Source organism: Paramacrobiotus metropolitanus, unplaced genomic scaffold (assembly GCF_019649055.1).
Source record: "Paramacrobiotus metropolitanus isolate TYO unplaced genomic scaffold, Prichtersi_v1.0 Parri_scaffold0000073, whole genome shotgun sequence".
Lineage (NCBI taxonomy): Eukaryota > Metazoa > Tardigrada > Eutardigrada > Parachela > Macrobiotidae > Paramacrobiotus > Paramacrobiotus metropolitanus.
This window is the reverse complement of record NW_026570293.1, coordinates 343,466-370,936: the sequence shown is the minus strand read 5'-3', so window position 1 is coordinate 370,936 and position 27,471 is coordinate 343,466. Positions and strand designations below refer to the sequence as shown.

General features: G+C 39.9%; 1 protein-coding gene across 9 annotated transcripts; it reads left to right on the top strand.

Annotated features, from left to right (window-relative positions):
• The first annotated feature begins 7,562 nt into the window (after window positions 1–7,562).
• LOC129594990 (transmembrane protease serine 9-like) lies at window positions 7,563–27,471 on the top strand. 9 transcript variants are annotated; one of them, XM_055491877.1, is made up of 9 exons: window positions 21,177–21,396; window positions 21,534–21,594; window positions 24,907–25,207; window positions 25,358–25,608; window positions 25,803–25,898; window positions 26,017–26,126; window positions 26,183–26,395; window positions 26,465–26,829; window positions 26,895–27,471. In XM_055491877.1, the coding sequence occupies exons 5-9, from the start codon at window positions 25,826–25,828 to the stop codon at window positions 27,019–27,021; spliced, it is 888 nt and encodes a 295-aa protein (XP_055347852.1). In that variant the 5' UTR covers window positions 21,177–21,396; window positions 21,534–21,594; window positions 24,907–25,207; window positions 25,358–25,608; window positions 25,803–25,825; the 3' UTR covers window positions 27,022–27,471. The 9 variants fall into 9 exon arrangements, with proteins under 9 accessions (XP_055347853.1, XP_055347852.1, XP_055347854.1 ...); XM_055491879.1 differs by having other exon boundaries at window positions 21,177–21,454; window positions 21,537–21,594; XM_055491880.1 differs by having other exon boundaries at window positions 21,177–21,454.

Genomic DNA, 27,471 nt, shown 5'->3' with positions numbered 1-27,471 from the left:
ACACTGAATATAGTACGATATGTATACCGTACGTTATTAAGCTAGAAAAATGCACGTTAGTGACGGTTAGCATGTGTAGCCGGCAGATATATTGGCCTGTTTCTTGTTGGCGAACCCGGCAGGAAAGTGGTTTTGCTCCCATAAATCTGCCGAAATGCACCCACATTTCTGCCGACCCGATCCTATGCATTGCCTATAGGAACTCCAATATATGATATATCAGCCGAACCGGCACAGCAGTGAAATTTGATACCTTTGTTGAGCGCGAGCCGGCAGCAGCACGGCAGCAGCAGCGCCTGCATCATATACACAATACACATACAGCCGCCTAAGCATATTGTACCGCCACTAAACAGGCAGAGAAGCCTGCGCTTTCTCTTGCGCCTTGTCTAATCGTTGCAGGGGAGCGTTTCTGCCGATTATGGATTTATGCACAAACATCATCGCAAAACAAATTGATTTGTTGAATGTATTTAGTTTTTTCAGTTACCATTCTTCTGACGCAAACAAACTGTGAACGGTGTACATTATCATGAGACGGCTTTACTTAAAAATTATCAAACACTTAATACGGCAATAGCCACTATACAAATCAGTTTAGCATGCCTCTACATGCGCGGAAGAAAATTTTACCGAAAAGCCATAAGCCATAAGAACCTTAAATTTTCAACACCTTCAGTGCGTTAAATTCTTCACTACATAGGCAACATTAACATACTGACAGTTTAATTGGCGATGTCATGCGAAATTTGGGCACCCAAAATTAAAAACTATTTTTCATGCAGCGACCAATATATCTGCCGAATTGCACCCACATTTCTGCCGACCCGAAGCTATGCATTGTCTATTAATAGGAATCCAATATATCAGCCGAACAGGGGCAACAGTGAAATTTGATACTGTTCTTTTGTTGAGCGCGAGCCGGCAGGCTGCAGCATGAGATGGAGCTACCAAGGCATATAGCCCCGGTACTAAACAGAGAAAAGTGTCGATTTATTTTAAATGTAAGTAACCAGTTGCCTATTATGATCTGCAGTTTTATCCTGCATAATCTCACAGACTATGCATATTATTAGCCATTCCATGAGAACAAAAAAACTGTACAAGAAATTTTGCTAATCACGGCTTTGTAATGCTGAAATGATGATTCAAAACTTGATCAGTATTTTGATATTTTCGAAAACTGATGTCTGCTAAATACGTATATGCGTTCTTGTCGGACATGACAGCAGATATTAATAGCGTGTGTTCTGCGGTGTGCAAGATATCATAATTTACTAAACTGCATAATATCATCATTCCCATACGCAAAGCATAGGGTCGGGTCGGCAGAAATGTGGGTTCACTTCGGCAGATATATTGGTCGTTGTATGAAAAATACATTTTAATTTCGGGTGCCCAAATTTCCCATGACATCGCCAATTAAACTGAAAATACGCTCATGTTGCCTATGTGTTGAAGAATTTAAGGTAATTATGGCTTTGCAGTAAACATTTTTCATTTCGTTTAAGTTTCATCAGCGCATGTAGAGGCATACTAAACTGGTTTGTATAGTGGCTATTGCGGAATTAAGTGCTTGATAGTTTTTAATTAAAGCTGTTTAATGGTAATGCGCATTGTACACCATTCACAGTTTGTGTGCGGTAGAAAAATGGTTATTTGGAAAAAAATAAATATATTCAATAAGTAATTTTGTTTTGCGATGATTTCTTCTCCTGCAAGGATAAGGAATCGGCGCAAGAAAAAGCGCGGGCTTCTCTGCCTGTTTAGTGGCGGTACACTATGCTTAGGCGGCTGTATGTGTATAGGATGCAGCCCGGCCGTGCTGCTGCCGGCTCGCGCTCAACAAAGGTATCAAATTTCACTGCTGTGCCGGTTTGGCTGATATATTGGAGTTCCCATAGGCAATGCATAGGATCGGGTCGGCAGAAATGTGGGTGCATTTCGGCAGATTTATGGGAGCAAAACTACTTTCCTGCCGGGTTCGCCAACAGGAAACAGGCCAATATATCTGCCGGCTACAAGCGTGCATTAGTAGACCGAAGCGCAGCTTAATTTTACACGGTGTATAGTTTATTATCCGAATATATTCGTGCAGTTATGTATATTCAGATGTGAAATCTACGCATGAAATCATTCCGAGTTAATGTTTTTTGCTGTAAAAGTGCACGACTGCACGTAACAATAAATTGTTACCAGGAGGCAGCAATTAGTGCAATAATATAGAGAAAAATCGGAATTGCACGGACCATTTAAAGAAAAATGTGGAAAAATAGCCTGTGGTCATAGCACCAAGAAAAAATCGTAGGGTGATCAGATATTACTAGTAGTTGCTGTCTAAGAGGGTATTGCCGGGCGCGGAGCACAAGGCATACCTTGTACTGAATATCGTTATTACCTGGATAGTTACTTAGATACTGTATTGAAACGCAGTTTCGTCTGAGCACCGACAGTGTATCATCTGCCTAATAAGAAAGTACTGTACTAGGGAAATGCACCTGACTGTGCATTAGACCGGAGCGCAGCTCTAGTTAAGGTTCAAGACCGAAGGTTGCTGTAATGGCTGATTTTGAAACGCTTGTGTTTCAAGGGGATGACAGAGAACAACATAGCACTAAAACTGTACTAAACTGTACTAAAACTAAAACTAATATTAATTAATACTGTACTAAAACTACTAACTAATAGTACTGTACTAAAACTAATATTAATTAATAAGAATTATGTACTAAAACACTAATCAAGGAACCAGATCTATATTACAATGGACGACAAAAAGAAGTTCCCGCTTTTCTATCCTCCGCCTAAGCGGCGGCGGATCCCGCAGTTACTGATGTGGCTTTCCGGTTTGACATAGCAACAGTATCCACGCAGGTCACGTCGCATGCCAAACACATACCGCGCTGCCACGCAAACGTGGTGCAGCCATCTGGGCGACGGTCCAATGTGTGCGATGTACCTTGCGGCTCCAGTTTTGCAGGGATGCCGGCTGATACTAACGATCTGCACAGAATACTGTTCAGGCCACCATGGCGTGGATGCCTTCCGGCTGAAAAAGCGCAGAACAAGCCGTGGTGACCATACACATTAACGGGCTTGTGGTACTTCGAACAAGAGTATGCTTCATAGATAATTACACTCTGTCTCAGGCCGACTGATATCTTCACGGTGTCATCGTCCAAGAGGTTACCGATATGTGCCGAGGTCAAGGCATTTAACCATATGCCAGCTTGCGCGGTGCCGACTGTGCGAGAAGGCGGGCCCGGTTGATTTCATCGTCGTGAAAGATGTCTAACAGTAGATCCTGTTCGCTACACACGAACGATAGACGGTCCGGTATACGATACGCTGGGACACCGTATCGTGACTGTACCGTTGACAAGTTAGAGTGATCGCAACGCGCAGACGGTAAACGATACGGTCCAATCCTGCCTCTGACGTGGAGCATGCAGCGGTTCAAACAAGTTTTAAGGCTTTGGCAGATGGTAACAATCGTTCAATTGTAAACTCGATGAAAATTACTAAAATTCTAAATTATTTTTTGATACCAAAACATCCAGATTTAACAGCCCAAGAATCTGTTTACGAGCATTATAATTTTAATACAGGCGCCTATGGACTTGAAATGATAGCTCGCGCAGAGAACCCCAACGGCTCCGTAAGCTTGGCATGCTAAATTCAGATGGTTGCAGATTCGTTCATTTTTAGATAAACTGCACTCGCTTGGTATCAAAAAATTCCTTAGAATTTTATCTTTCTTCTAACATTCTTTTCTAATGAATGAAGTACAAGTAAAATTGCCAGAACAATTTTAAAGTTTCATGATTTGGCAGCTGCAAACATTGTGCTTCATGCCACTGCCACTGAGGGTGGTTCCTATATCGCAGACGCCAACCGTAGGCATTACGATATCTCGGCCTTCTACCGTCGATCCTACCGTCAAACGGTCCGGTAAGGGTACGCCGTGATGACGTAGAAGAGCCTATCGTATATCGTACCGTATATCGTAAGCCTTTTTGTGCTTGCGAACACAATCTAGTGTGGATAGTGATGCGTTACACAGTGGAAGGTCCCATGTTCGTTGTGCCTTTCTGACATTAAGCTCCGGGAGTTCTGCCAGACGTGCGTTAGTTTTCCGTAACTCAGAAACGGCCAAGATATTAACAGTTGGGTGGTCAGGGAGCAATAATGGTACTAAGTCGGATACGGAGTGAATCGAATCCAAGAAAGCTGAAAGCGCATATTCTTCCGCCCGAGTCTTCTTCTATACCAATACCGCCTCTGCTCACTGGAAGAGTCGCCTGCCGCCAACATTTATATAACGTAGCTCACGTTAATATATCTGGTAGAGAGGTTATTTCTAGTTTTTTACTATAGGAAGCTGCAATATTGTGTCAGCCATGTTTTGCCAGTGCAGGGAATAACCGAGAGTCCGCACGAGCAATTCAATTGAAATCCGCAAGCAGGGTTTTCGAAAACAGATTTCTGCCCAATCTTTTTCAGAGCTCATCCAGTTCAATCTTATCTCTGCAAAGCTAGTGTCTGAGCTAGTACATAAAAAATCTACACCGGCATTTTTTGCTGCAGCCTGTCAGGTTTAACAGTATATTATGACACTACTGTGGTATAATTGCCGAGCGTAGCGAGGCTTTCTACAGGTCGGCCACACCAAGTTGTCACCAAAACATAAAATCGTTTTTAAAAATTGGATAAAGTTTGCCTACTCCAGTTTAATTGTTTGTTTCTAGTACAGAATTAAATTCTGCGTTTACTGAAATCAGTATCTGACCGTTAGCTTTGAAAGCTGATGTCAGAAACAAGGTCCGAAGTGAGATCTGTAGTGGTGTCATTCTGGTCAGTATACTTATCGTAGCAGAAAATCTTGAAAACATTTTCCACACTTGAAAATAGATTTCGTATGCTAAGAATAGATTAATAAAGCGTTGGAGGAGAAAGCCAACGCAATGAAACCCCTAATTCATTTATAAAAGATTTTTTTTGAAACTTCTCAGGCTTTCGTAATGCTATACGGTACCATCGGCGAAAATTTTTTCTTAAATAACGGGAATCTTCAGGTGTTCGAATGATCGTCAGAAAATATGCGGAGGGGATTATTCTAAGCGATTCTGCAGTAAACAGGTATATCCATCAAATTCCTGATTTACTGTGAATCACCGGCGAGTCGGCGAAAGGTTCGACAAAGCGATCGAAAAAAAATATGATGCGCGCAATGGGAATCCGCTGGGACGAAATGAGTCGCGTGTCCCTGGTCCATACCATAGCTTAAACTAATGCGATATATTTCCTTAATTATTTTGTATTAAAGATGATTAGAAAAGACATTCCACGTTCGTGTGGGGATCGCTAGAAGAGCGTCGTCCTCCATTTTGACAGTGCTAATTTTCAAGTCGCAGTGCTGACCTCCCAGGGGTTCGAAAAGAACCAGGTGATGTACCTTCCGAAAAGGTACTGGATGTCAAACAATCCTGAGTTGTCACCGATGCACTAAGGGATGACCCCGAATTTTTAACGAATTTAGGGCGAACGGAAGGCGACCATGGTAGACGGGTCGGGGCGTATTGCAAAGCAGGTGGCGTTTGAGTTTTCTGGTGTAACTTGTCGAGAAACGCTTACTTGTTGGCAATCTTGGGCTCAAATGATGCGGGAGAGAAATTATGATCATGATAAAGCTAAACAAAAATTCTATAGTCATTCGAACATTTCTAATAAATAAACAAACTTTTGGTGACAACTTGGCGTGGCCGACCTGTATACTACAGCTGGACAAAATCGGGCTTGTTGGTGTGTGTGTGTATATGTGTGTGTATGTGTATGTCCTCACGATTAAAGACGAGCGGATTGTCCGATCTTCCTGAAATTTGGCAGGAAGCTTTTTTATTACAGTGATGAGGGGGAGGTTTTCTTATAACAGTGATGAGGGGGAGTTTTTCTTATTACAGTGATGAGGGGAGTTCGAAGATGGGCAAGATCCGACAACCGGAAAGGGAATTATTCCCGGTTTTCGGAAAACAATGCAAATATCCGAGTAAACAATAGACCCGGATATACAATACAATGCCAACCGGATGCACTGTAGCTGACCGGAGCCATATGTAGATGGCAGCTGGACGGTCCATGTTATACTCAGACGTAATTCCGAGTTCGTGAATGAGCCGGATCTGACCAAAAGCAGGAATGATTCGGGATGCGGGAGGGGATGCAACATAGGAAAACCATATATACTGATTAGCCGGTCGCAAATTTTCAAACTATAATTAACCGAATAGCCTCCGAAGGCGGAGCCGCAGGCGACGCCGAGCTGCGGCGCGGGCGAAGCCCGCGGAGCAGCAAGTGGAGCAACTGCATGAAAGTTGTAATAATTACGATAATCAGCTCTTAATCTTATTATAGCCATGAAGTTTGTAAGGCCGCCCGTTTTATATCTCTGCTTTATGTCAACAGTTTGGTTTTTAAAGCACAAAAATGAACAATTACAGAAATCTTGAGATGTTAAAAAAATTGTGAAAGGAAGAAAAAGCAATTACCCAATCTGCGTGAAGAATTTATTGCACTTTGCCATGTTCGAATTCTGAAGAGCATGTTAACCCACCCTAATTGACCCAATGTTTAACAGCGAAAGAATAATTTTCAAGCCTATAGGCAGCAAGGTTTTAACCGGTTGTAAAATTCAAAACCTGGGATGGCGAATATGAGAAATAGGTGATTGTGAATGGCGATTAGGTGATTGTTTGCTCTGTTTGCATAGCACTGTTTTGGCTGTTAATTACTCCGCGAGGCCGCTACGTGACTGAAGGAGCGTAAATTTCCTTGTATATTCGTACTATTACCGGTCAGTTTCACGAGTACTCACTACTCAGTAGGTGTGCAACATCTGACTATGTTTGTAAATGAAAGTGTGCTGAATGCGGCTTGTTGCGATAATCGCTTGTTTCTTATTACATTATTATGTTGACTCGATCTCATTAATCAATTCGTTGGCTTTTTTTCTTCGAGTGATTAAAATGCTTCCAAGTCAAAAGCCAAATTTATATTCAAGTTAAAATTCAACCGAAGCACAAGAAATTGGCGAAGTATTTGTCTGCATTCAAGTTCAAGTGACCATCACTTAATTAAGAGCTGCAGCATCAGCAACTGCTACAAGGGTCTGGCCCGTAGGGTAAACAATAATGACTGCGTCAATTTCTCCATGTAAAACAAGGGGGTGCATTGTCATGGACGACTGAAAACATCTCTTAAAATTTCAATGCAGACGCAGAAATGTTAGCACATGAATGTGCTAACAATGTTAGCACATGAATGAAATAACACCCATTTATTATTCAGACTCAGACCACACAGTCTGGACGGTGCACCACCGAACCGGTGCGACCTGTATTTTGCAAGTCAGTTGAAATCATGCAATTCGTTATGCAAATAGGATGTATAGAGGTGAAGTATGGATGGAGCATGGCTGAAGCCTGTCTCCTACCAAACATAAGGCGCCGTTAGTTCCCTGTCTGGTTTTATTTTTAGTCTTATAAACGGTTAATATCTACCGCTACAGCAAAATCCGTTCAGGGCTTTCCAAAAAAGATTTTATTTTAGATCATTCACTGATTTCCGATATCGGGATCGATACAGCGTGTGATTTTTAAATGTACTACAGCATCTGATGCTTGCGTTACAGTCCAAAAGCCGTGACCATCGTAAAAGTTATCTGTTGCAACCGGTTCTTCCGAATCCGCAAGTCTGATATGAATTTAATTGCGCCCGTAGAGCGATCGAAGGAGCGGAATATGCAAATCATGATAGTCGCATTACTAGCTGCAGCACCCAGCTAGGACCGAAACCGATACCTCCCAGTTGACCCCACCATCCACAAGTTCCTGTTGAACTGGACATACAGCGAAAACTCTCAAGTGGTATTCACTATTCAGAGTGCCGGGTTAAATTCTCACATACCTTTCCCATGAGAGCGTTATTCTTTATCCACCCTTGCGTCAGACCGGCCATTTCGAAACCTCAAACACTGGAAGTAACATTGGAAGGACGCCCTCTGCGAAGACACTGCTCCGCTATGTCATGCGGGTACACCCCTTCCAAGTTTAAGCAATTGCCGCCCTGTAGGGATGCATATCGTAGTTGCACATCGGCTGCGCCCGCGGGAGAACTGAACCACATGGGCCTACCATCACCCTATCTCTGATTCTGGATGAACAATGGAATACTGATTTTGCGACGTAAAAATAAACTTTGTTGTGAACGAATTGATATCGGGGGTTCTATTTATATTACCAAAGATGTCCTGCCACTATTTTAGTGCGCTACAACCAGGTAAGTCGGCAGAAACGGCCAGACTCGGTCTGTATTAATTTAATTTGTCGAATTATATTATTGTATTATTACGGAGCGGTGCGACTGCTATTATACTCATTACACCGATTAACTTTTTACTTTACGAAAAGCAATGGCGCCTAATTTTTTTTCTTAATATTAAAAAGGTCATGTATCAATTAATTAGTGTATATGCTGCTGATATTAGTGGTATCATAATACGTATTACTAAACTAAAAGGTTTGTAATCGACTACGATGACGTCACAGTGGAGGAGACGCACTGTGCGACGCATGGGCAACCCCTGCGGGTTTTGTGTTTATCAAAACTTTCAGGTTTATTTAATTCGTTTCTACTATGGCTAAAAAAATGCAGCAAAAAATTTTGAGTGTGCAGAATAAGAGTTCGCAAGTGAAACGTTGTCAGAGAAACGAAAATTTTATGGTTTACGTTATTCCCGTTAGCACAGAAGGAATATCAATATATAAAATCAGTACGGATTGGTAGAGTTACTGTGTGCGAAAATTTTATGTTCAAAACCTGTATTCCATGTGGTTAATTATTAAATACGTATACTTTTAATAAGTACACTTATCCAGGATAATACAGGCCTAATGTTTTGCGGCAGGTTCAGCGAACCGTAACCGTAACCGGTTACCGTAATACGGTATGCGACGCATATCCGTCGTAACATGTATGAAACTGTAGTTTCTGTTTTTGGTCTTCGAAAGCCGTGTGTAAACAAAAGAAAATTCTTGGCGGGCGTAGAATGCGGAATGCCCCGGCAAGTTGCGGTTCGGGTTCAACAGCGGTGTGTGAAGTGTGTTGTGTTCTGGTCGAGTAACGATGCGTGGCGAGTAAGCTATCGCACCCATATCTCCCGTACAAACTTGTAGACTGCTCGACAGACTAACTCGACATTTCCTTTCCAACTCCATAGCACTTACTACTCCTATTGATGTTTCATTAGTTTATACGATACTCCTAAATTATTTATATTAACGCCTGTTTTTTCCGGAATATGCCGCTATATAATCGTGAGATTGGGCCACGCAGTGTGTATTAGACTAATTAACAAAATCTTACTGTATTGTTGAGCCATTCAGGCAAAAGGTGGTTACATAGTTTCCGCTAATATAGATTGAATCCTTACAGTTAATTTTGGATTGCTGCAATTAAGTCGCTTTGCTGTTACTAATCCCCGGTGACTTCGTAGACCTAAAACTTTTTTGTGCAAGAGTTAGCTATAGACATGCAGATCACAGATGCAAAGTACAAGATTTTGCACGAGCAGAACCTAATTTATTCCCGTACAGTTTATGCCTGAATTCGACAAAAGATGGACCGTTATAAAATTTATTTTTCTCCGCAAAAATGTGTTGATTTAAGGGGTATTGTGACCTACGGATGACCTAACATGTGTTTTCATGTGCGGGCATAAATATGAATCATTTATTCACTGTTTATGGGGGTTGAAAGGTTACTCTAGGGTTCCCTTGATTTTTTTATTCTTAATTATAGATTAAGTAATCTGCGGACTGCGCCTAATACTTTAATTGTGCATAAGGCCCTAATTACGCTTTTCCTTACCTGCATGCTAACCTGAAGCAGTGAAGCTTCCTTTTGCAATGACAGTACTTCCTAAGTACTCGTAGAGACCTTCAGGTGGCCAAGACCTTCAAGAGACTTTCAAGTCAATGGGCGACATACCTTCAAGTGGCCAGGCTGCAGTTATTTGGCCACAGAACCGATTTTCTTCCGGTTTTTTGGTACAGCATGTTCAGCTCAACTTGCTCTTTACAGAATACTTTAAAATTTGAAGGACTTGAAGGTCTCTACGGGTAGTAAATTAATTACTTCCAGAGAGAGATCGAGAGAGTGCGCACAATTATAATATAGCGATATGATGTGCTGTCGCTTATTTGTTCCGGTAGCAGCTGAAAATGAGTAACGTACTGCGAAATAAAAACCGTACGTTATAAAATAATCGCACCGCACAAGCATCGACAAGAACGGGTAAATCCACACTGGCTGAGAGGCTGAACATCAACAACATCATAAGCCAGCCGAAAACGGAAACGGCATTTTGAGCAGCTGTTCCCACGTTATTTTTCATAATACCCTGAAGCATGTCACCATTGCTTGCTAAATGCTAATGCTCCTCCTCGATTATTTTTTTTTAAATTTCGCCTTGTTTTTTTTTTAATTCTATAGTCAGGCTCAAATTCCCATGCTAGATTACGAGTCTTTACGACCCTAGCTTTTAATGGGTTACCTTAACCTGCCAGCCTGTACAATAAACAATATACAAGCATCGTTTCTGACTGTCGCGATGGTTTATATCGCATTCTGGGCAAGCTAGTTGCTCATTGTCATTATTTATACACTCCGATTTTTGATAGCATATTTATGACAACAACTGGACCATACTTCAGTATATAGAATGTCGCCCGATTCGCAGCAAATCGTCTTAGCTACACCGTTCTTAGATTTTTGGTAGCGTATCAACCAAGAATTTTTCAAAACCGGCTACTATGCTGATAACTGCTTCGCACACGGCTTTGATTTGATGTAGATGGGCTACAACAGATTGTTTGCTTATGCCGGACAGAAGGTTTAGCTTACTACTGGTTTTTTCCATGTTGTTCGTATAACTGCGACGGCTTAAAAAATGACATCCAGTCATCCAATAACCAAGAAGAATTTCCGGAGCGGACTGACACCAGTTGGCAGTCCGTTAAACTAGAATAATTACAATTTATTTACAAAGACTACTTCTAGTCTTTGTACACTATTCCGGTCGGCTGCACACAGATGCAGACTTAACACGATGAAAAGAGGAAGACCAGTCTTCGCATAGGAATAGTGTTAACGGCTTGTTTTTGGTTTGTCTATGGAGATTTGTAACCAAAATGTTACACGCCTTTGATTCGCCCATTTTAGGGGAGTGGTTTAGTATTTTCCGAAGGGCAAAACCTTGCAGAGTGCAGTGAGTTATGCATACATAAAGATACTGTATACGTAATACATACAAAGACTAAGTATATACGGCTTGTTTTTGAACGGTTAATACCTTATAAAAGGATAGTTTAGCATTGCTGGCAGTGTAACTGTGCAACCATCCAAAGTTGTTGGTTTAGTTACTAAAGTAAGCCACTGACCGCTGGTTGTGTTCCAGACTCTATCGACTTGATCGCTAGCTTCGAGTGCTATCGACTCACTCAATTTTACTGGATCTCCCTAACATAGACTTTGTAAGGATATAAGCAATTACATGTAACGCAAAAGTCTTATATACACGCACACAGATACAGGATCAGAAATTCAGCAAATTTTTAATTTAGAATTTGCCATTTAAATTGAAACCGGTCAAGGGAGAATTCTGATTGCCGGTTCTGGAGCACCAGAGAAACCTAAGGCGGCAGCTATGACGTAAAACGTACAAAATCGATGTTGCATTCTTATCACTTACTAGGAGCACTCGAAACACACGATAGAGTGCTCTGTAAGTTAAAGTGCGATTCTGGTTTATAGAAACCAGCCACCAGATTCGACGTTTAAAGTGTTCTGTAAGTTAAAGGAACCCAGTGGGTTCCTTTAAGATACAAAACATCCATACTTTAGCGCGCAGTCACAAAACACAAGCTAAACAAAAACGCTCTGTAAGTTACAGAACACTTTTGCAGTGCGTGTCGAGCGCCTTTACTCAAAGTGAACTTATAATGTTTCATAAGCGTGTTTCATAAGCTTGTTTCCACACTTAATGAAATTTCTTGACAGTGATAAAAGTTGTCAGAGAAAGAAGCTTGTTCTCCTAAATTATTGAGGTTGGTTTTTTTTAAACAATAACTGATCGAGACGCAAGAGTTGAAGTTACCTTGCAAGTCCGATGGAAACAACCAGCCGTCAGAAACTGCATTAAACCGTAACCTGTTTGCTGTTGCATCAGTTACCGTGCGGTTGTTATCGGGTTTTTCCAAAATATCAAATTTTTCAATTTTGGTTCAATCCACACACACCCAATGGGCTAATTTCTAGGAGGAAATAGGTGCTAGAATGAGCACATTCTCATTCCAGTAGCACGCTGCTGGAATGAAAATCTTCAAAAATTCGTAACTTTGTTATTTTCGGTGCTAAATTTTTTGTGTGAGCTTAAAAAATATAAAATATTGCATACTATTAGGCAGTATAGCTGATTTTCTGGTTTCGTTAGATCAAGGTTTGGCACTGAGAGCGTACGTGCTTAGCATAGCCGCCTGTAAAAAACCTCGAAAGAGTCTTCCATAGACAGGTAAATTGACAGCAAAGGTTCACAGTAAATAACCCGAAAATAAAAACGAAAAATCAGTTGTTTTGCCTAATGGTATGCGTTATTTTGTATTTTTTGAGCTTATACAAAAGAATTTAACATACGAATTTTTGACGATTTTCATTCCAGCTGCGTGCTGCATGGGCCACCTCACGCGTACTTCAGCTGCGTTGCTGCTAGACAGCTGGCAAAACTTTGCCAGCGGTATGGCAAACAAAATCGACAATAAATTCAAGAAATAAGAATTGTCTGCTCTGTAAATAGGATGCTCTCGTCGTACATTGTATAGTACTTAACCACCCTCCAAAATTGTTGCAATCAGGTGCGTGTCACAATTTGATTACAGACTCCTGTACACCGTTCAGAAACAAGCCGTATATAGACTATGTATTCTCGATATATACCACAGCCGACGGAACTATTTCCGCGAGGAAATGCCACGAAGTGTTTTTAGTTTACGGCTTGTTTTCGAACGGTCTATGGAAGTCTGTAACCAAAATGTTACAAGATTCTGATTCGCACATTTTAGGGGGTGGTTTAGCACAGCACAAGCATCAAGCTACACGAAGGAAGATGATACTTAAAGGGACTATCCATAAATTACGTTCCCAAAAAATCCTTCCTGTACGTAGTTTGTGTATGGTCCCTAACTATACCGTTAAATGTTAATTTATACGAATTACGAATAATACGTAATATGCACAGCGAGTCCGCGACGGAATGTTTTCGCTGACTGCGAAGCAGACAAGATAACGCCAGCTTTGTGTATTTTCCAGTGTTACAAAGCGCATGCCACTCAAAATGCCGGCTGAGCATACTAAACGGTTGACTGTTCAGCCTTTTTCCTCGTTATTATCCAACGGTATAATTATCGTGATTATCTGATCAATTTGAGACATTCATTCAACATTCAGACATTGACAGGGGAATGCGCTAAGGAAAACGAGCGATTAAAAACCAGAGCCAGGAAAGTTCTTAATCGCTCGTCTTTTTAATCGCTCTGCTAACGGAGTGATCAAGAAATTTCGTAAATTTTCTTGATCGGCCAGCTTCTTCATCGGTAGTGATTAAGAAACTTCTCTAGGAGTGGCATTTGCTAGCCAATGGCAATTGCGTTACGAGTTCGAGGTTCAGACCAACTTCTTAATCGCTAAGACTTTTAAGCTCAAGGCTCGGGGCAGCAGTTTTCGTTTTTAATGGAATTTTGCTGAATGGAATTGGATGTTTCTACAAAAGTTTTATTTTCCTTATTTTTAAAAACTAATAATTTAAATATAATTTTCATAATTATTTATTATGATTATTAATACTGACTTAAAATATGATTATATTTTACAATTTATTTCTAAGGTTTTATATTGCGCACTTTTGTGGTAGAATTTCGGTGACAGTGTGACAGCCTAGCCTATTGAAGTTACTCTGTACGTCACAAAATATTTATTTTTATATTGTATTTCTTTAATTAATATTTCTTCTTGTGGTAGAATTTCGGTGACAGTGTGACAGCCCCGTCTATTCATGTTACGTCACTATCAAACTATTAAATTTTAGATTAAATTTACATATATCTTTATAATAAAAGATATATGTAATTCGACTACTATACGTAGTAAGTAATACGCAAGGTACTCTATAATATTAGCACAGTCTACTACTGTAGTCCTTCTTCTTCTGTCTGCCGCTCTATCTGCAACTCGTCGATGTTAAAGGACAAAAATGTAATTAGCGTTGCTCTCACTAAATGGAGATGAGGAGATGGGGTAATAGAGTAGCTTCAAAGATTCAATTGAACCTTTCCTCCTGCGCATTATGATATACAGGCACTTTTCAATAATCCCAGACAGCGCACTAAGTATGTAAGTGGGCCAATGTCAAAAGTAAGAAAGAACTTTTGGAAGAAAGAACTTTTATGTGGCCAAAAGTAAGAAAGAAGTTTTAGAAGAAAGAAGTTTTCTTAGGTCAATAGTAAGAAAGAAATTTCCCCAGTCAAAAGTAAGAAGAAATTTTTGTTGATGCCAATTTATTATGTACAACACAAATTAAATTTATTAACTCTGTTATGCAGATTACATGCGCAATACATTACGCGCTTTCCCTGAAACGTGTATTGCTGACTGGCTCACTAGAACGAGCGGGAAGCAAGGCGATATCAAAGCGGCAGATACCACGCTGAATAGAGTATTCTTGCGGTGACACTCAGGTGTGATCTGGTCTGATTCCTTATGATCATCCGCAAAACAACAAATTTTTCCAGTCTAGACCAGTATCTGTACAGCTGACGGGCACGCGGGCACTGGTCTGTTCTCTCCCGGCGTAGATAGCACAATCGTTACGCAAAGACGCGATGCACCTGTGCGTGTGTGTGCAATGCAATCCATAAAGTCTGCAGATGCAAAGCCGTTTCTTGTGCAGCCAAAATTTGACAATGAAAGCCAAAATTTGACAATGAAATTTGCTGAGATTCTTTGTTGCCTTTTTAAGCCTATGTTTGGAAACATCCTGGAGATCACCAAGGGATAGTTTTACATTATGTAGCATTCGCTCCGCAATGGCTAACATGCAATTAATCGCTAAGTTCTGCCGAGAAACTTAGCCGGCATCTTATCTTGTACGACTCATTGTGGCCGTATGCAGTGCGGCAGTGCCACGTTTTTACGTTTCGATTGTGAGAAAGTGCCACGGCTGTTTTTCCGTGGTTCATTTCTTATTGTGTCGTTACTTCGGCTGTTTTTCCGTGGTTCATTTCTTGTTGTGTCGTTACTTCGTTTTGTACTTTTTTTTATTCATGCATAGACAAGTTCAGCAGACGCAATCATTCTCACTTTTTACCATTTTTAATCTGGTTTTAAGCAGTTTGTAAGCGAATGGGTTTTGTCAGCTAAAAAACATTTTAACTGTTTTGATGTGTTTAGGTTCTGGTTAGAATAAAAGTTTTTGCAGCAATACATTTTTGTCAGCAATACATTGCAGCAGCTATAACAAAAATTTCTTTCTTACTTTTGACTGGGGAAATTTCTTTCTTACTATTGACCTAAGAAAACTTCTTTCTTCTAAAACTTCTTTCTTACTTTTGGCCACATAAAAGTTCTTTCTTCCAAAAGTTCTTTCTTACTTTTGACATTGGCCTGTAAGGGCATTGTCTTATCAGACTGTCTGTAATATCAAAATCTCTGTAAGAGGGCAAACCTATTCTTCGGTGGCATTACATTGTAACATGATACTTATGCATTTGAGTGCAGCGTGTTTTTTGAGTTAGAAATCTTTTAATCTTGTTGTGTTTCGATTAAATGTAAATTTTAAACAAATAAACTTGTTGGTGCAGGCCGAATTATAAAAGAATATGCAGTTTTAATAGTAACTATGATGTCTATGCCTGTAGAAGTACTTGTATTATGTGGTCACAAAACAGCTATGGCACACCGCTGCTCTCATTGTCAGTATAGAGAGCCACGTACGTAATGTCTCTATTACCCCATCCCATCTCTGCGAAATGGAGTTTCGTTAACATAAGGGTTCAAGTTAATCACCTACGCTTGAAGAGAAATCTCACTATCAGCTATATATGTAATTACACTATGATATTAGTAATAGTAATAAGAACAATTGATGGTATGCGACAGAGCAGCCGCACACGGACGGCAGTTCGTGAAAACCTGTGAGTGGTCGGAAGTCGCCGTTTCTGTCGCTAAGCAGATGTTCGAAACAGTGACTTTAAATACTGCTCATTCAGCCAGCGATCTGTTAGCGAAACCAGGACCATAACCAAAACGTAGAGAATAATCTGATCTACAGGGAAATGTTGGCTGTCACATAGAAATCTATGACAGCAGTGACCTATAACCGCCAGCGCTTTGCACCATGAAATTCGGTAATTATAGATTGTGTTACACTGCGCACTTGTAGTTTGCCCTGTTAGCGCTATGCTGAATTCTCTGTTGGTTAGACCACTCATATAGCCAATGAGCGTGTTTGCACCGGCACCGCCCCTCTACCGCATACCAGGAATACAATTAAGTACGTGTATAAAAAGTCCGGGTACTAATAAAACGGTTATTAATAATTTTTACAACCTAAAACGTCATTTGTACAATATTAATTTTAATTTTTGCATGAATTACTCGTATAAAACCTTCACCAGCAATCAGCAGTCTTCATTTGTTGCCAACAAAAGTCACAAAATCTTTGTTTTGCCACATGTGTTTGTCACGCGATTTCTGCGCGGCTGTACAGCCTGTACCAAACATCCATCGATGGTATTTACCGTATGATGGCTCTCATGCTAGATTTACTCGAAAATTCAGCTCCATTGATATCCGTAGTCGGGTATTGTTTCTTTCATCACCGAAAAACTAAAATAAACTAATTAATAAATTGCTAATTAATTGCTAAATATTTTGCAGTAATTACTTACTGCAAAATAAACACATTTAATGATACTGATACATATTACGGCTTTCGTGTTCTTCGGATTGTTTACGTTTCGCCTTTGCAACGCGCGCTAATGCTAGGTCCATACTTCAGTTGTAATTCGGAAGACAATAGAAATCTTACAACAATCGTAGAAAAAGTATGCACGAGAGTCGAGTTTGTTGTAGCATTTTTGGTTGTAATTCTCGAAAGTATGGACGCTGCGTGTTGTAAGAAAAATGTTGTACAACAAAAAATTTGTTGTAAATCGATGTTGCACGAGGGAGGGGCTTCTCTTCCTTTCTGCAACATTGTAGAAAACTGGCCAATGGCTAATTTTCTCAGAATTACCATAATTATTATTACATGTGTGTATAACTCAGTCACTATAACTATACTTGCTATGATACTCTTTAAAATAATAAAACACACTCATTACATACATACTCATTACTTGAAACATACTCATTACCTGATATCAATATGATGTCACCTATGAACTGATTATCATAACCTAAAGGAATACTAACCTAAAGGAATTTTATGCGCGACAGTACCTAGGCGGGATCGCGCCGGTATGTTGCAGCCGGGTTCGTTGATGCCGAGCATAAAAATGGTAAAATTACTAAAGGGCGCTGGGCCGTAAAAAGGCTTCCAGTTAAAAGCGGTTAATACTGTGTAGTTTGCAGGTTATGCGCCATTTTTTTACAGACCTCTGCCCTCTTTAGTAACATCAAAGCTATGTTTCTCACTCTGTATTATTATAACTATGCCGATACATTTTTAGAAACTCGATTCACTGTAGTAACTACAAAAGTCTGCATTTATATTATGATGGTTTTTTTGGTATGATAGCGACCATGATTGATATATTGTATTTCTGTATATTTTCGTTTGGTCAGTGGTATTATAAAATTAATAAAAGGGTTGCTTCCGCTTGTTAATAAAAATAAGCGGGACAATCTCCCCCAATCGCGTCTGTGCTGGGTTGGCTTAAATTTTAGTTGTGGTTGAAGTATGGTCGGAAAGTGTTGCAGAAAGTAGAAACTGCACAACATTGCCACAACATCCTGGTAACTGCAACTACGAATGTTGTAATCGTAGTTCCCATTTTAAGACTACGATTTGTTGTACAACTTTTCCTTACAACTGAAGTATGGACCTAGCATAAGTGTTTGAGCTGCTAGATTCCTACACAAGTTGTACTCGCACATGCTGGCTGGAAACCGTTAAAGCCACCCTTTTTCACCTTGGTTTTTTACAGCCACCCTTTTAACGCACTGTTTTATATACGCAACTTATTGATTAATACTGAGTACATAACAGTAACTGAGTAAAAACACAATATTGTTCGTTTTTATAGGGGCCCATTTTACTTTTTTTTATAGGCACGCGTTCATGTACCAACTTTTTGTACTCGTACTTCGAAATTCAAAAATTCGAAGAAGTAATAAATAAGAGACATTCTACAATATTATCTAACGACTTACAATAGATAACATAATAATATGTCTGAAAAGTCTTTTCCTTACAAATTTTTGGAAGGGTGTTAGAAACTGGTAAACGTATCGTATTCGTCAGTCAACTTAGCAGGTTTTACTGCAGGATGGATAAGAGGATATATCATAATACACATGATAAAGAAAGTCTATGTGCCGCTTGGGACTACTACAGGTGGACAATTCGCAGATACAGCCTGGCTACACCAAGTTCGGACAGGTGCATAAAATAAATTCAAAAATACTTTTCTTCATTATGTTTCTTTTTAAACACTTTTCTAGTGTAAATTTTTATTGCGGATCTAGCCACACCAAAATTGGAATCGGAATTCGTTGGTACGAAACGGATCGGAATTTTTGTGAGAATGAAAAAACAAAGAGTAGACGCATATCTGTACTGTAGTCATCGACATATTAACAAGATTTCATCAAGATCAGACACCTTCGACCGCTCACGGCTGTACGGCGAGCGCCCGAAAAAGGTTATCCTGCATTTTCTAGGTGCCCGCAGGAAGGCTGCAAAGGTCACGTAGTGTTGGTAGAAATTGGGCTGTGTTATGCGCCGTCCGGAAGAGAATTGGTTGGCCAATACCATGAAATTTAATTATGCTAGACTAGGAAAGGTGTGGAATTTTTAAACGAATTGTGAAATGGAAGCTGTATCCCAGAACAGATGGGTCGACTCGCCTTTCGAAGCTGGGTCGACCTAGTTTCAGTCTCACTGTAATTCTGAACATGCTTTCATCGTACAAACGTTACATGGAAAAGTTGATGGATACATACGTTGATTATATTTGTACAAAAATAGACGGGTGACTTGTGGTAATTTTTGGGGAAACGTGTCCGAACTTAGCGTGACCAGGCTGTATTATTGCAGCGTTCTACAACAAATTATACGTCATATCTCCTGTACCTGATAACTCAATCAATATTATTATCTTAAGGTTTGTTTAGTGCTGTACTTTCAGTTCAGTACTCTGTACCTACTCACCTTTCAGTCACAGCATACCGGAGGAAAAGTACAACACTTTGTAGCTAACCTTGCATCATAATACATACTTACATAATGATAAGTACTGTACTTAATTCTTATCACGAGCTGCGCAAAAATGCACTTAAAAAACTGCAAAAAGGGTGCTTATAAAGACCCAAGGTGTCTTAAAACAAATAAATCAATTAAAAAAGAGTGTCTATAGTATTAACGGGTTATATATCTTATTAACGGGTTATATTTTAATAGGCAATCAGCATCAGAATAACATAATATACAAGCACAAGCACACTACGTTATACAAAGTAGTTCAAATTCACGGCTATATTACATCGGTAATACTGTTTAGTTATTTTGTTTACAGTGTACATGAAAAACGAAAACTGTTAGATAAGATGCTTACTGCACTTTATCGGGAATAAAGCTCAAGGATCGGAAATAATAATAAAATAATAATATTAAACTAATAAATAATAAGATTTTAATAAGCCGTACAGTTCGCCTATTCAAATGGTCATTATTCCTGACCGTACTCAAATTACCACTATAAAGAAGTGACCTTTCTATTTTTTTCAGTGCTGTTTTCAATAATCGTTTTTCATATACTTAATTTGACAACTCAGTCCCTTCTCATGTTAATTGGGACAAATTCTTCATTTGATTATCATTGTTGATCGAGCGAAGCTCGCTTTGTACATATTGAGAAATAAAAGCCATATACTTATTATTATGTTTCGTGACCTTAACATTTTCTTCACTGCTGTGCAATTACATGTATTACTTCATTTACTTTATTTTTGCATTTTATGAATTCTGACTTCCTTTACTACTGACTTTGTATGGTCTGAATTTCATTTATGGCTTACGTTTGGCTCTTTTTTGCAGGACTCTGCTTGATTATTTCATTAAGAACGCCGTAGTAACATTAAACGCTAGTTGATCCCAGTGGCTAACCTTCAATTAACCTTGTCTTAAATTGTGTCAAATGCTGTCAAAAAAGTCAGCCTAAAATAATTCATGCCGTATTGTCCTTATTGTCACATTTTTTCCGGTTTAAAATTTTTAATATGTAATTAATTAATTAATGATTTTAAATTTGGAAAACATGGTGGAAACTGGAAAGCTGATTCGATGGAAAAACGATCTGCATGGTAGCATGCGTTTTCCTGCAAAATTTGAAGAGGATCGGTCAATAATGAGACTTGTACACCTTTGTGCGTTTTAAACTTTTAGAAAAGTAGTTACACAATATTCCCAACCGGATATGTTCCGTGCATAAAGGGCATTCCCAACAGAATTTTCCGCGTACAAATAACAAACAAAGTGTATTCAAAAATGTATATTGTTCTTACTGCGGCAAAATAGCCTCAGCCTTTTCTTAGTTTGCATAGTTACAGTATATTAATATACTGTAACTATGCAAACCAAGAAAAGCAATTTTGTTCACGCCATAGCCACATACCCTTTACTGCGATTGGTCCGCATTGCGTGACGTACAGACAGATATGAAGAACTGGCATATCACGCCCAGGATATGCAAAAAAAGAAACTACTCCCGAGAATTTTTTTGAAAAGGTAAATCTAAATAAGTGGCTTATTACTCGGACAGCAGCACAGAAACAATTATCGTGTCGCGTGTTCCTCAATAATTTTTACTGTAATTACTTGTGTAAGTTATGTTTTGAGTTTTATCAACATTCATTGACGAAAGGTTAATTGCAGCACTTCGCGCTTGCAAATTAATTTTTCTCAGAATGGTATCGACTCTGGCTCTTACTTGTATTATTTTAATCTCCTGTCTGTGTGGTAATTGTTTGTGACTTGCCAGCAGTTACAGGAATGCGGCCGAAGATCCAGTTAAGATCCAGTCGCAGTAAAGTCGTTTGTGTCTGCTGCTTTTCTCTTCCAACCAAGGTTATTCCTATTTTCATTCATTTGTTTTGCATTAATCCCTGTTCAAGTGGCTGTAGTTCATTAACACTTCGCTGATTAGCAGTTTTGAGCAGCCGGGCTGACTTTTTTGATGGAAATCACCAGAAGCATCCCATTGGTTTGTAAGTTCTTCTAGCCAGTCGTACTTCTTGTTTTAATGAGGTTTGGCCAATAACACTGACCACTGAGACAAAAGAAATTCATTAGTACGTGCGCCAGATTTACGGGCGAAGAAAGAATGTTTTTGATGAGACGTTCTGCTTATCTGCTAATTGATCGCAGGCTCGCATCCATTGTCTTTGCTTAGTAAGCTGACCCGAATCCAACCTTTAATCAGAGTGCCTTTTATTGCCCTAGCGGTATGCGCGCGCCTGATTGTTAGCTGTTCTAGTCGTTTTCCACGTATAACTTTTAGTTGAACAGCGGCATCATTGGGCAACTTCCCAAATTTCCCAATGCGCCTCATTTTTTGTAGGCGATCTGAGCCTCATATGTCGCTGAAAATTGATCAGTTGGCCACAGTATCCAATACATGGCCTGGTGTTTTCGATATCATACATTCACGCAGCTGAACGGTGTGACCATTTGAACGTGTATGTCCCAAAAAGATGGTGAGTTCCACCATTTCTATCCTGGGCTTCCGGCTGCACCGACTGTGCCGAAAACAGCAGCAAAGCAAACTAGACGTTTCAATCACACAGCCCAAAAATTGCTGTAAAAATATTTTTTTGAAATTAGTTACTGAATTAATAAGGCCAACTCCGGTGTGAAATCACGCTAGTCAACGAAGTGTTAAACTGAAGATATTTGTTGTTGCTTTGTAATAATTAAATGCTGGCCGTACTCGAAAGGGGTTTCCAAAGTTAAAGCTCGGCGTTGCAGGATAGGCTAGTGTGTATTGGGGGCTCTGCTGTGGGGTGAAGAAAAGCACTTATCTTCGTTGGCATATTATATTTGTGTCCCATAAGTGTTTTCAAAATCCAGTATAAGCTCAGAAGTCTAAAATTATGCGTATGAGCAGCATTACCACATCCAACTTTCAGTTCATATGCCAAACTCTGACGATTAATATTGCACGCTATGATATTTTCGACGCTTTGAGTGCGACGGGATGTAGTGTGCTGATATCTCCCACATTCTAAGCCGTCGCGCAAACCAGTAAATAAGGACGACGATTGTCATGAACAGAAACATCGGCGGCGTATCAAAACCGGGTTTTTTGTCCGCAAAATTCAGTTTTATCTACGCGGCATTATAAACAGTTGAGGTAAGAATTTCCAATTTTTAGGAATATTTACAACAAAATTAACATTCACGGTCAGGTGCAATACAAGATAGTGAAAAGTGTGCTAGATTGTCAGCTACAAATGACAAGTCTGTACTGTACCCGCGCGAGTTTAAGGGACAGAAAATTGCCCCAGACCGCCCGCACTAGGCGTCGGCTTCTTTGACATCAAAGAAACCGACGTCTAGTGCGGGCGGTCCAGGGCAATTTTCTGTCCCTTAAACTCGCGCGGGTACAGCAAATGTGATGCAAGTACGTATAACTTGCAAGTGATGTAAACCTCACCGAGTACATTTAATGACTACGACATTTCGCAACATCTAAATTTCACTTTACATTTACGACATTTTATTGCCACAGCTTTTCGCAACTGTAACATTTTATGAACTTTTGTTTTGCAATAAACATTTCATCGTAGAAATTCGAATTCTTATCATAATGCGATTCCGGCTTATAGCGAATTCGTGATTAGGCTGATTAAACAGCAAATTGTGCCAAGCATCTGAATGTTTGGTAAAACTGCATCTGTTGAGTAATCCATGAGCCGAAACAATTGAAAGGTCGCAAAAAATATTTACAACATTAAAATTAGAAATGGGATACTAGAAAACATCAGGGCAAGAGTACAAATTCAATAAGCTGTTGCTAGTAAAACCGCCGCTGTCCCTGCTCACTCTGCTGCATGGTTGGTTGTCCTGATACGCGCTGAGGCGCTTCGAATATGGGTGCATCTTTCCACACTCTCCGCAGTTGTGCCGGTATCTGCAATTTTCACGTCTACAGATGGTGTAGTTGAAGTCGAAGCACGCGTTGGCGTTAAGCGCACAATGGCTGCCTGGAAAGTCCCTATGGTTTGATATGTGTGGTGGGCTGAAACAGTCGCCATGAGTGATGTAAACGTACATAAACTTTCGAAAACTACCGTTTAAAATGCCCCAGATAAAGTTTGAAAACTAAAAACTAATCAAACATAATTCAGGCGATCAAAAATAATTCTTAATTTTGATGCATTGGATATAGAAATACCTATAGAATAATAGAAGTATAACTGCGAGAACTACTTTGAAAAAAATTGTTTTAACTCTGAAGTTATTTACGAAAATCAGAACCCTATATGTTTTCTTTTAAAGTTTGTGAAGTTTAAAATATTTTTTTTCAAAAAAAAGCCTTAGCTCGGTGCAGGACGACTATGTACATGATTTTCTGGGTGGTCATTCTAAAGTTCTGTTTGGTTACCCGAAGACTACTTAATTTTTTAGCGCGATTTTTTCGATTCAGCTTTTAAACCGTGTTTTTGCAGCCACTTTTTCTGGTTTTAAGTTGTGAAGTTTTCTCAATTTAAACAGGATATAACGAAGTATCAAGAAAGGGAATACGATTTCAAAAACCTTAAAAACCGACCTTCTTCAACTGAATAAAGCCGAACTAGCCATGGCCTTAATCAATGTTGCACGCTCATGCCACCCGTTGGAGTAAATGTCGTGAACATTAAACGATAATTAAAAATGATTTTTACAACAAATGATTTTTTTCAGGATGTCTGAGCTTCAGCATTATTTTGTCCTTCTATACAAATCTAATTAAAATAATGAAGCAGTACAAAGTGCAGAACATGTTCTGCAGGTTTGGACAGTGGTAATGTGAAAAGCCCAATTGCCGGCAGATGTTTGTTAGCTGAAATCGGCTTTTGTGTTTTCCCATAGAAAAAATTTATTAGGTTCTACCTCGGCAGCTTTCGCGCTGCACCAGATAGAAATTCACTTCCCAGACGTTGTCTGTCGGCGCAAAAGTGATTTGAATTAACCGACATGCGCATTTGTGCATCACATGCTGTTTGTTGTGATTTGTCGTTTCACGTAAATATTGTCAATAGGCAAGTGTACAAGTCAGAACGATGGTGTTTCAGTTGAACGTCAGCTTCGTGTCGCACTGCAACACTAATTCTTGATTTCACTGCTTTTCATTATCCAGAAAGATTAGATAAAATTACATTTGGGGCGGGAGCCAACCAATTCAATTCAGTACTGACACCAATCGGGAGCACCCAACTCAGTCATGCAGTCTTTTACGCAACAATTTTTGTCGAACCAGTGCAGCAGTGTATATTCATTACAGATCCATACTATCACTGTATTCCTGTTATCTATAGGCTCGAGGCACACGACAGCCGTCCGAAAGATCGTTTACCTGATTGGCTCTGGCTCAAGCGCAAATACGATGGTCTCAGCCAGCAATGCGGCGCTGACACCGTGAATCTGCTGTGTGGATCACACTGCGTAGTCAACAATTCAATTTCCCTACATCGCCATTTTTGCGAATACCTCACGGAATCGCCTTCCCTTCGCTGGGATAACCACGGACAGCCATACTTTAGGCGCTAGCTGTGACATAAAAAATTCGGCTATTAAACACTTCGGAGTACGCAAGTTCAGAACATCAACACCACAGCGGTACGTTTCATCCAGCAGTTTGTTTATCCTCCATGCTAGTGTGCTTCTCCAGCTTTCGTAAATTTGAGTCCTATGGGTTTTGATGGTCGGGCGACTAACGTGACTTAGAAGGTACGGTTCTTCTGCTTCTCTAACAAGTTCATTTTCAAGATGTACGTGGGGATACCGAACTTCATAAGCGTCTGATTATACACAGCCAAATGGGTTCCTTTTACTTTGCTTCAAAGGAAAAGCGGGAGCACCCGGAACCAGGTGGATTGATATCCAGTTGCTGATACTCAGTTATCCACGTCATCTCTCAGACTGCAGCGTTGCAAACGACAGCTGTTTACTTTTATGGCTCAGCTCGCGATTCGTGAGCCTGCGTTCAAGTCTGCTTTTTTCACTCAAAGATTGCATAGGTAATCTGTAGAGAAATCTGTCGAGTGTATACAACTCGAGGTATTTGTAATCTGTTGAGTGTTTGTCACGAAGTAATTTTGTTTCTTTGACAAGCAATCAGAGTCCGATTTTACCACTACGTTAGGATTAAAGGACACTGGTGGCTCGTCCGTTAATAAGATTTCGTCCTTTAAACAACGTTCACGTTGAACAGGCAACGAGGGGTCCGTTGATCTTATGCTACGTGTAACGCGGATAGCACATTGCTATTTAAGCTGGTTACAACTGATACGCCAACACTCGGCAACTGGTAAACGAAACGTCTCTATTAAGCTGTATTCACTATAGATACATATACATAGATTGTGCCAAAATGGTGTTTCATTGGGGCTTAGTTATTCTTCTCACAGTATCTTTTAAACAAATAGACGCAATCGCGGGAGGAAAAGTTACTTCCCGCCATGAAATTCCTTTCATGATTGCCATTATATTTGAATCAGGAGAAAATCAGATGAAAGTTGAGAGCGGTGGATTTTTGGTAACCTTGATCACTTTAAAATCGTGGCATTAGCTGATTGTTTATTTTCCATTCAGCTATCGCGAAATTACGCGATTACAAGTGCCCACGTGTGCAAATTCTGTGAAAGAAGAACCTGTCGTGCCCTTATTGGGGCATGGGATGTGCAAGAGAAGAATGATCCCACAGCAAAAATTGTGGATTTTCCTGGCAGAACAGTCAATCCGTTATACAATCCTGACACGACAATAGGAGTAGTGTACGATGCTTCTTTACTCAAGTTTTCTCAAGTAAGTTCCGGTATGCTTCTGTGGTAAGCTGCTTGTGGCGGTCATGTTAAAAAATTGGCTTTAACACAGCCTCTCGATCTGAACGAGCATGTTCAGCCGTTATGCTTTGCGACTCCAGCAACCCGGGAGATTGCAAACAAAGATAAGTGCCACGTGTACGGATGGGGTAACACCAGCCTTCCTGGCCAGCGCGTACACCATCGCAGTTCAGAAAACTTCGATCCGGACATTATTGCCATCTCGCCAAAGTTAAAAAAAATCAAAACCCAAATTATGGATAAAGTTGTCTGCGATTCCCAAATCCCAATTTCTGGTTTTGTTTGTGCTTATACTCCACGTCTAACCGGCCCTTCGAACGGTGATTCCGGTGCGCCCCTAGTCTGCAAATCCAAAGATAAGTTTTATTACGCGTATGGAGTGTATAAAGGGCTATAGTAAGTCTTATTGTTTAAAATTTTGGAATTACTACGTAATATGTTTTACGGCAAAAATTTTTTAGCGGATCTGGGTTCGAGCATCCGCCGTCTCTCTATGCAGATTCGATGATAATTTATGAATGGGTCAGATCAATAGTCGGGAATGACCTCAACACGGATTGCACAACGGACGAAGAGGAATACAGCTGAATATTTTAAAATAATTTGCACTATACTTCAAGCAGTCTATCGGTAGCAAGTAATGAAGTAACAGGCTAACTGATATTGCCTGTGTATGCCTTTAGTCGGCATCAGTCAGTGCACATAACCATTAGCGTGCAAATATTTATATTAAATAAAAGCATTCGCTTCTCAACATTGAAAAAAGCATCCAACATCGTTTGAGTAAATAGCAATCCTAGGCCGGCGTCATATGTAAATGAAAAGGCCAAAACAAACAGCCGCTGCATTTCCGCACACTACCGCTAGACAGAAATTGTTGTGTCTGAAAACGGCCGTAAAATGCGGTTTACGTCCGCCTTTTTCTACCGACGTTACAAATCAGCTCAAACAAGGCTTTCCAAATTCTGGTAAAAGATTTTATCCAAATTTTATTGCTTCCTAGTCTTTTCCTTCTGTTACGTACTTTGTAAGCTGCAC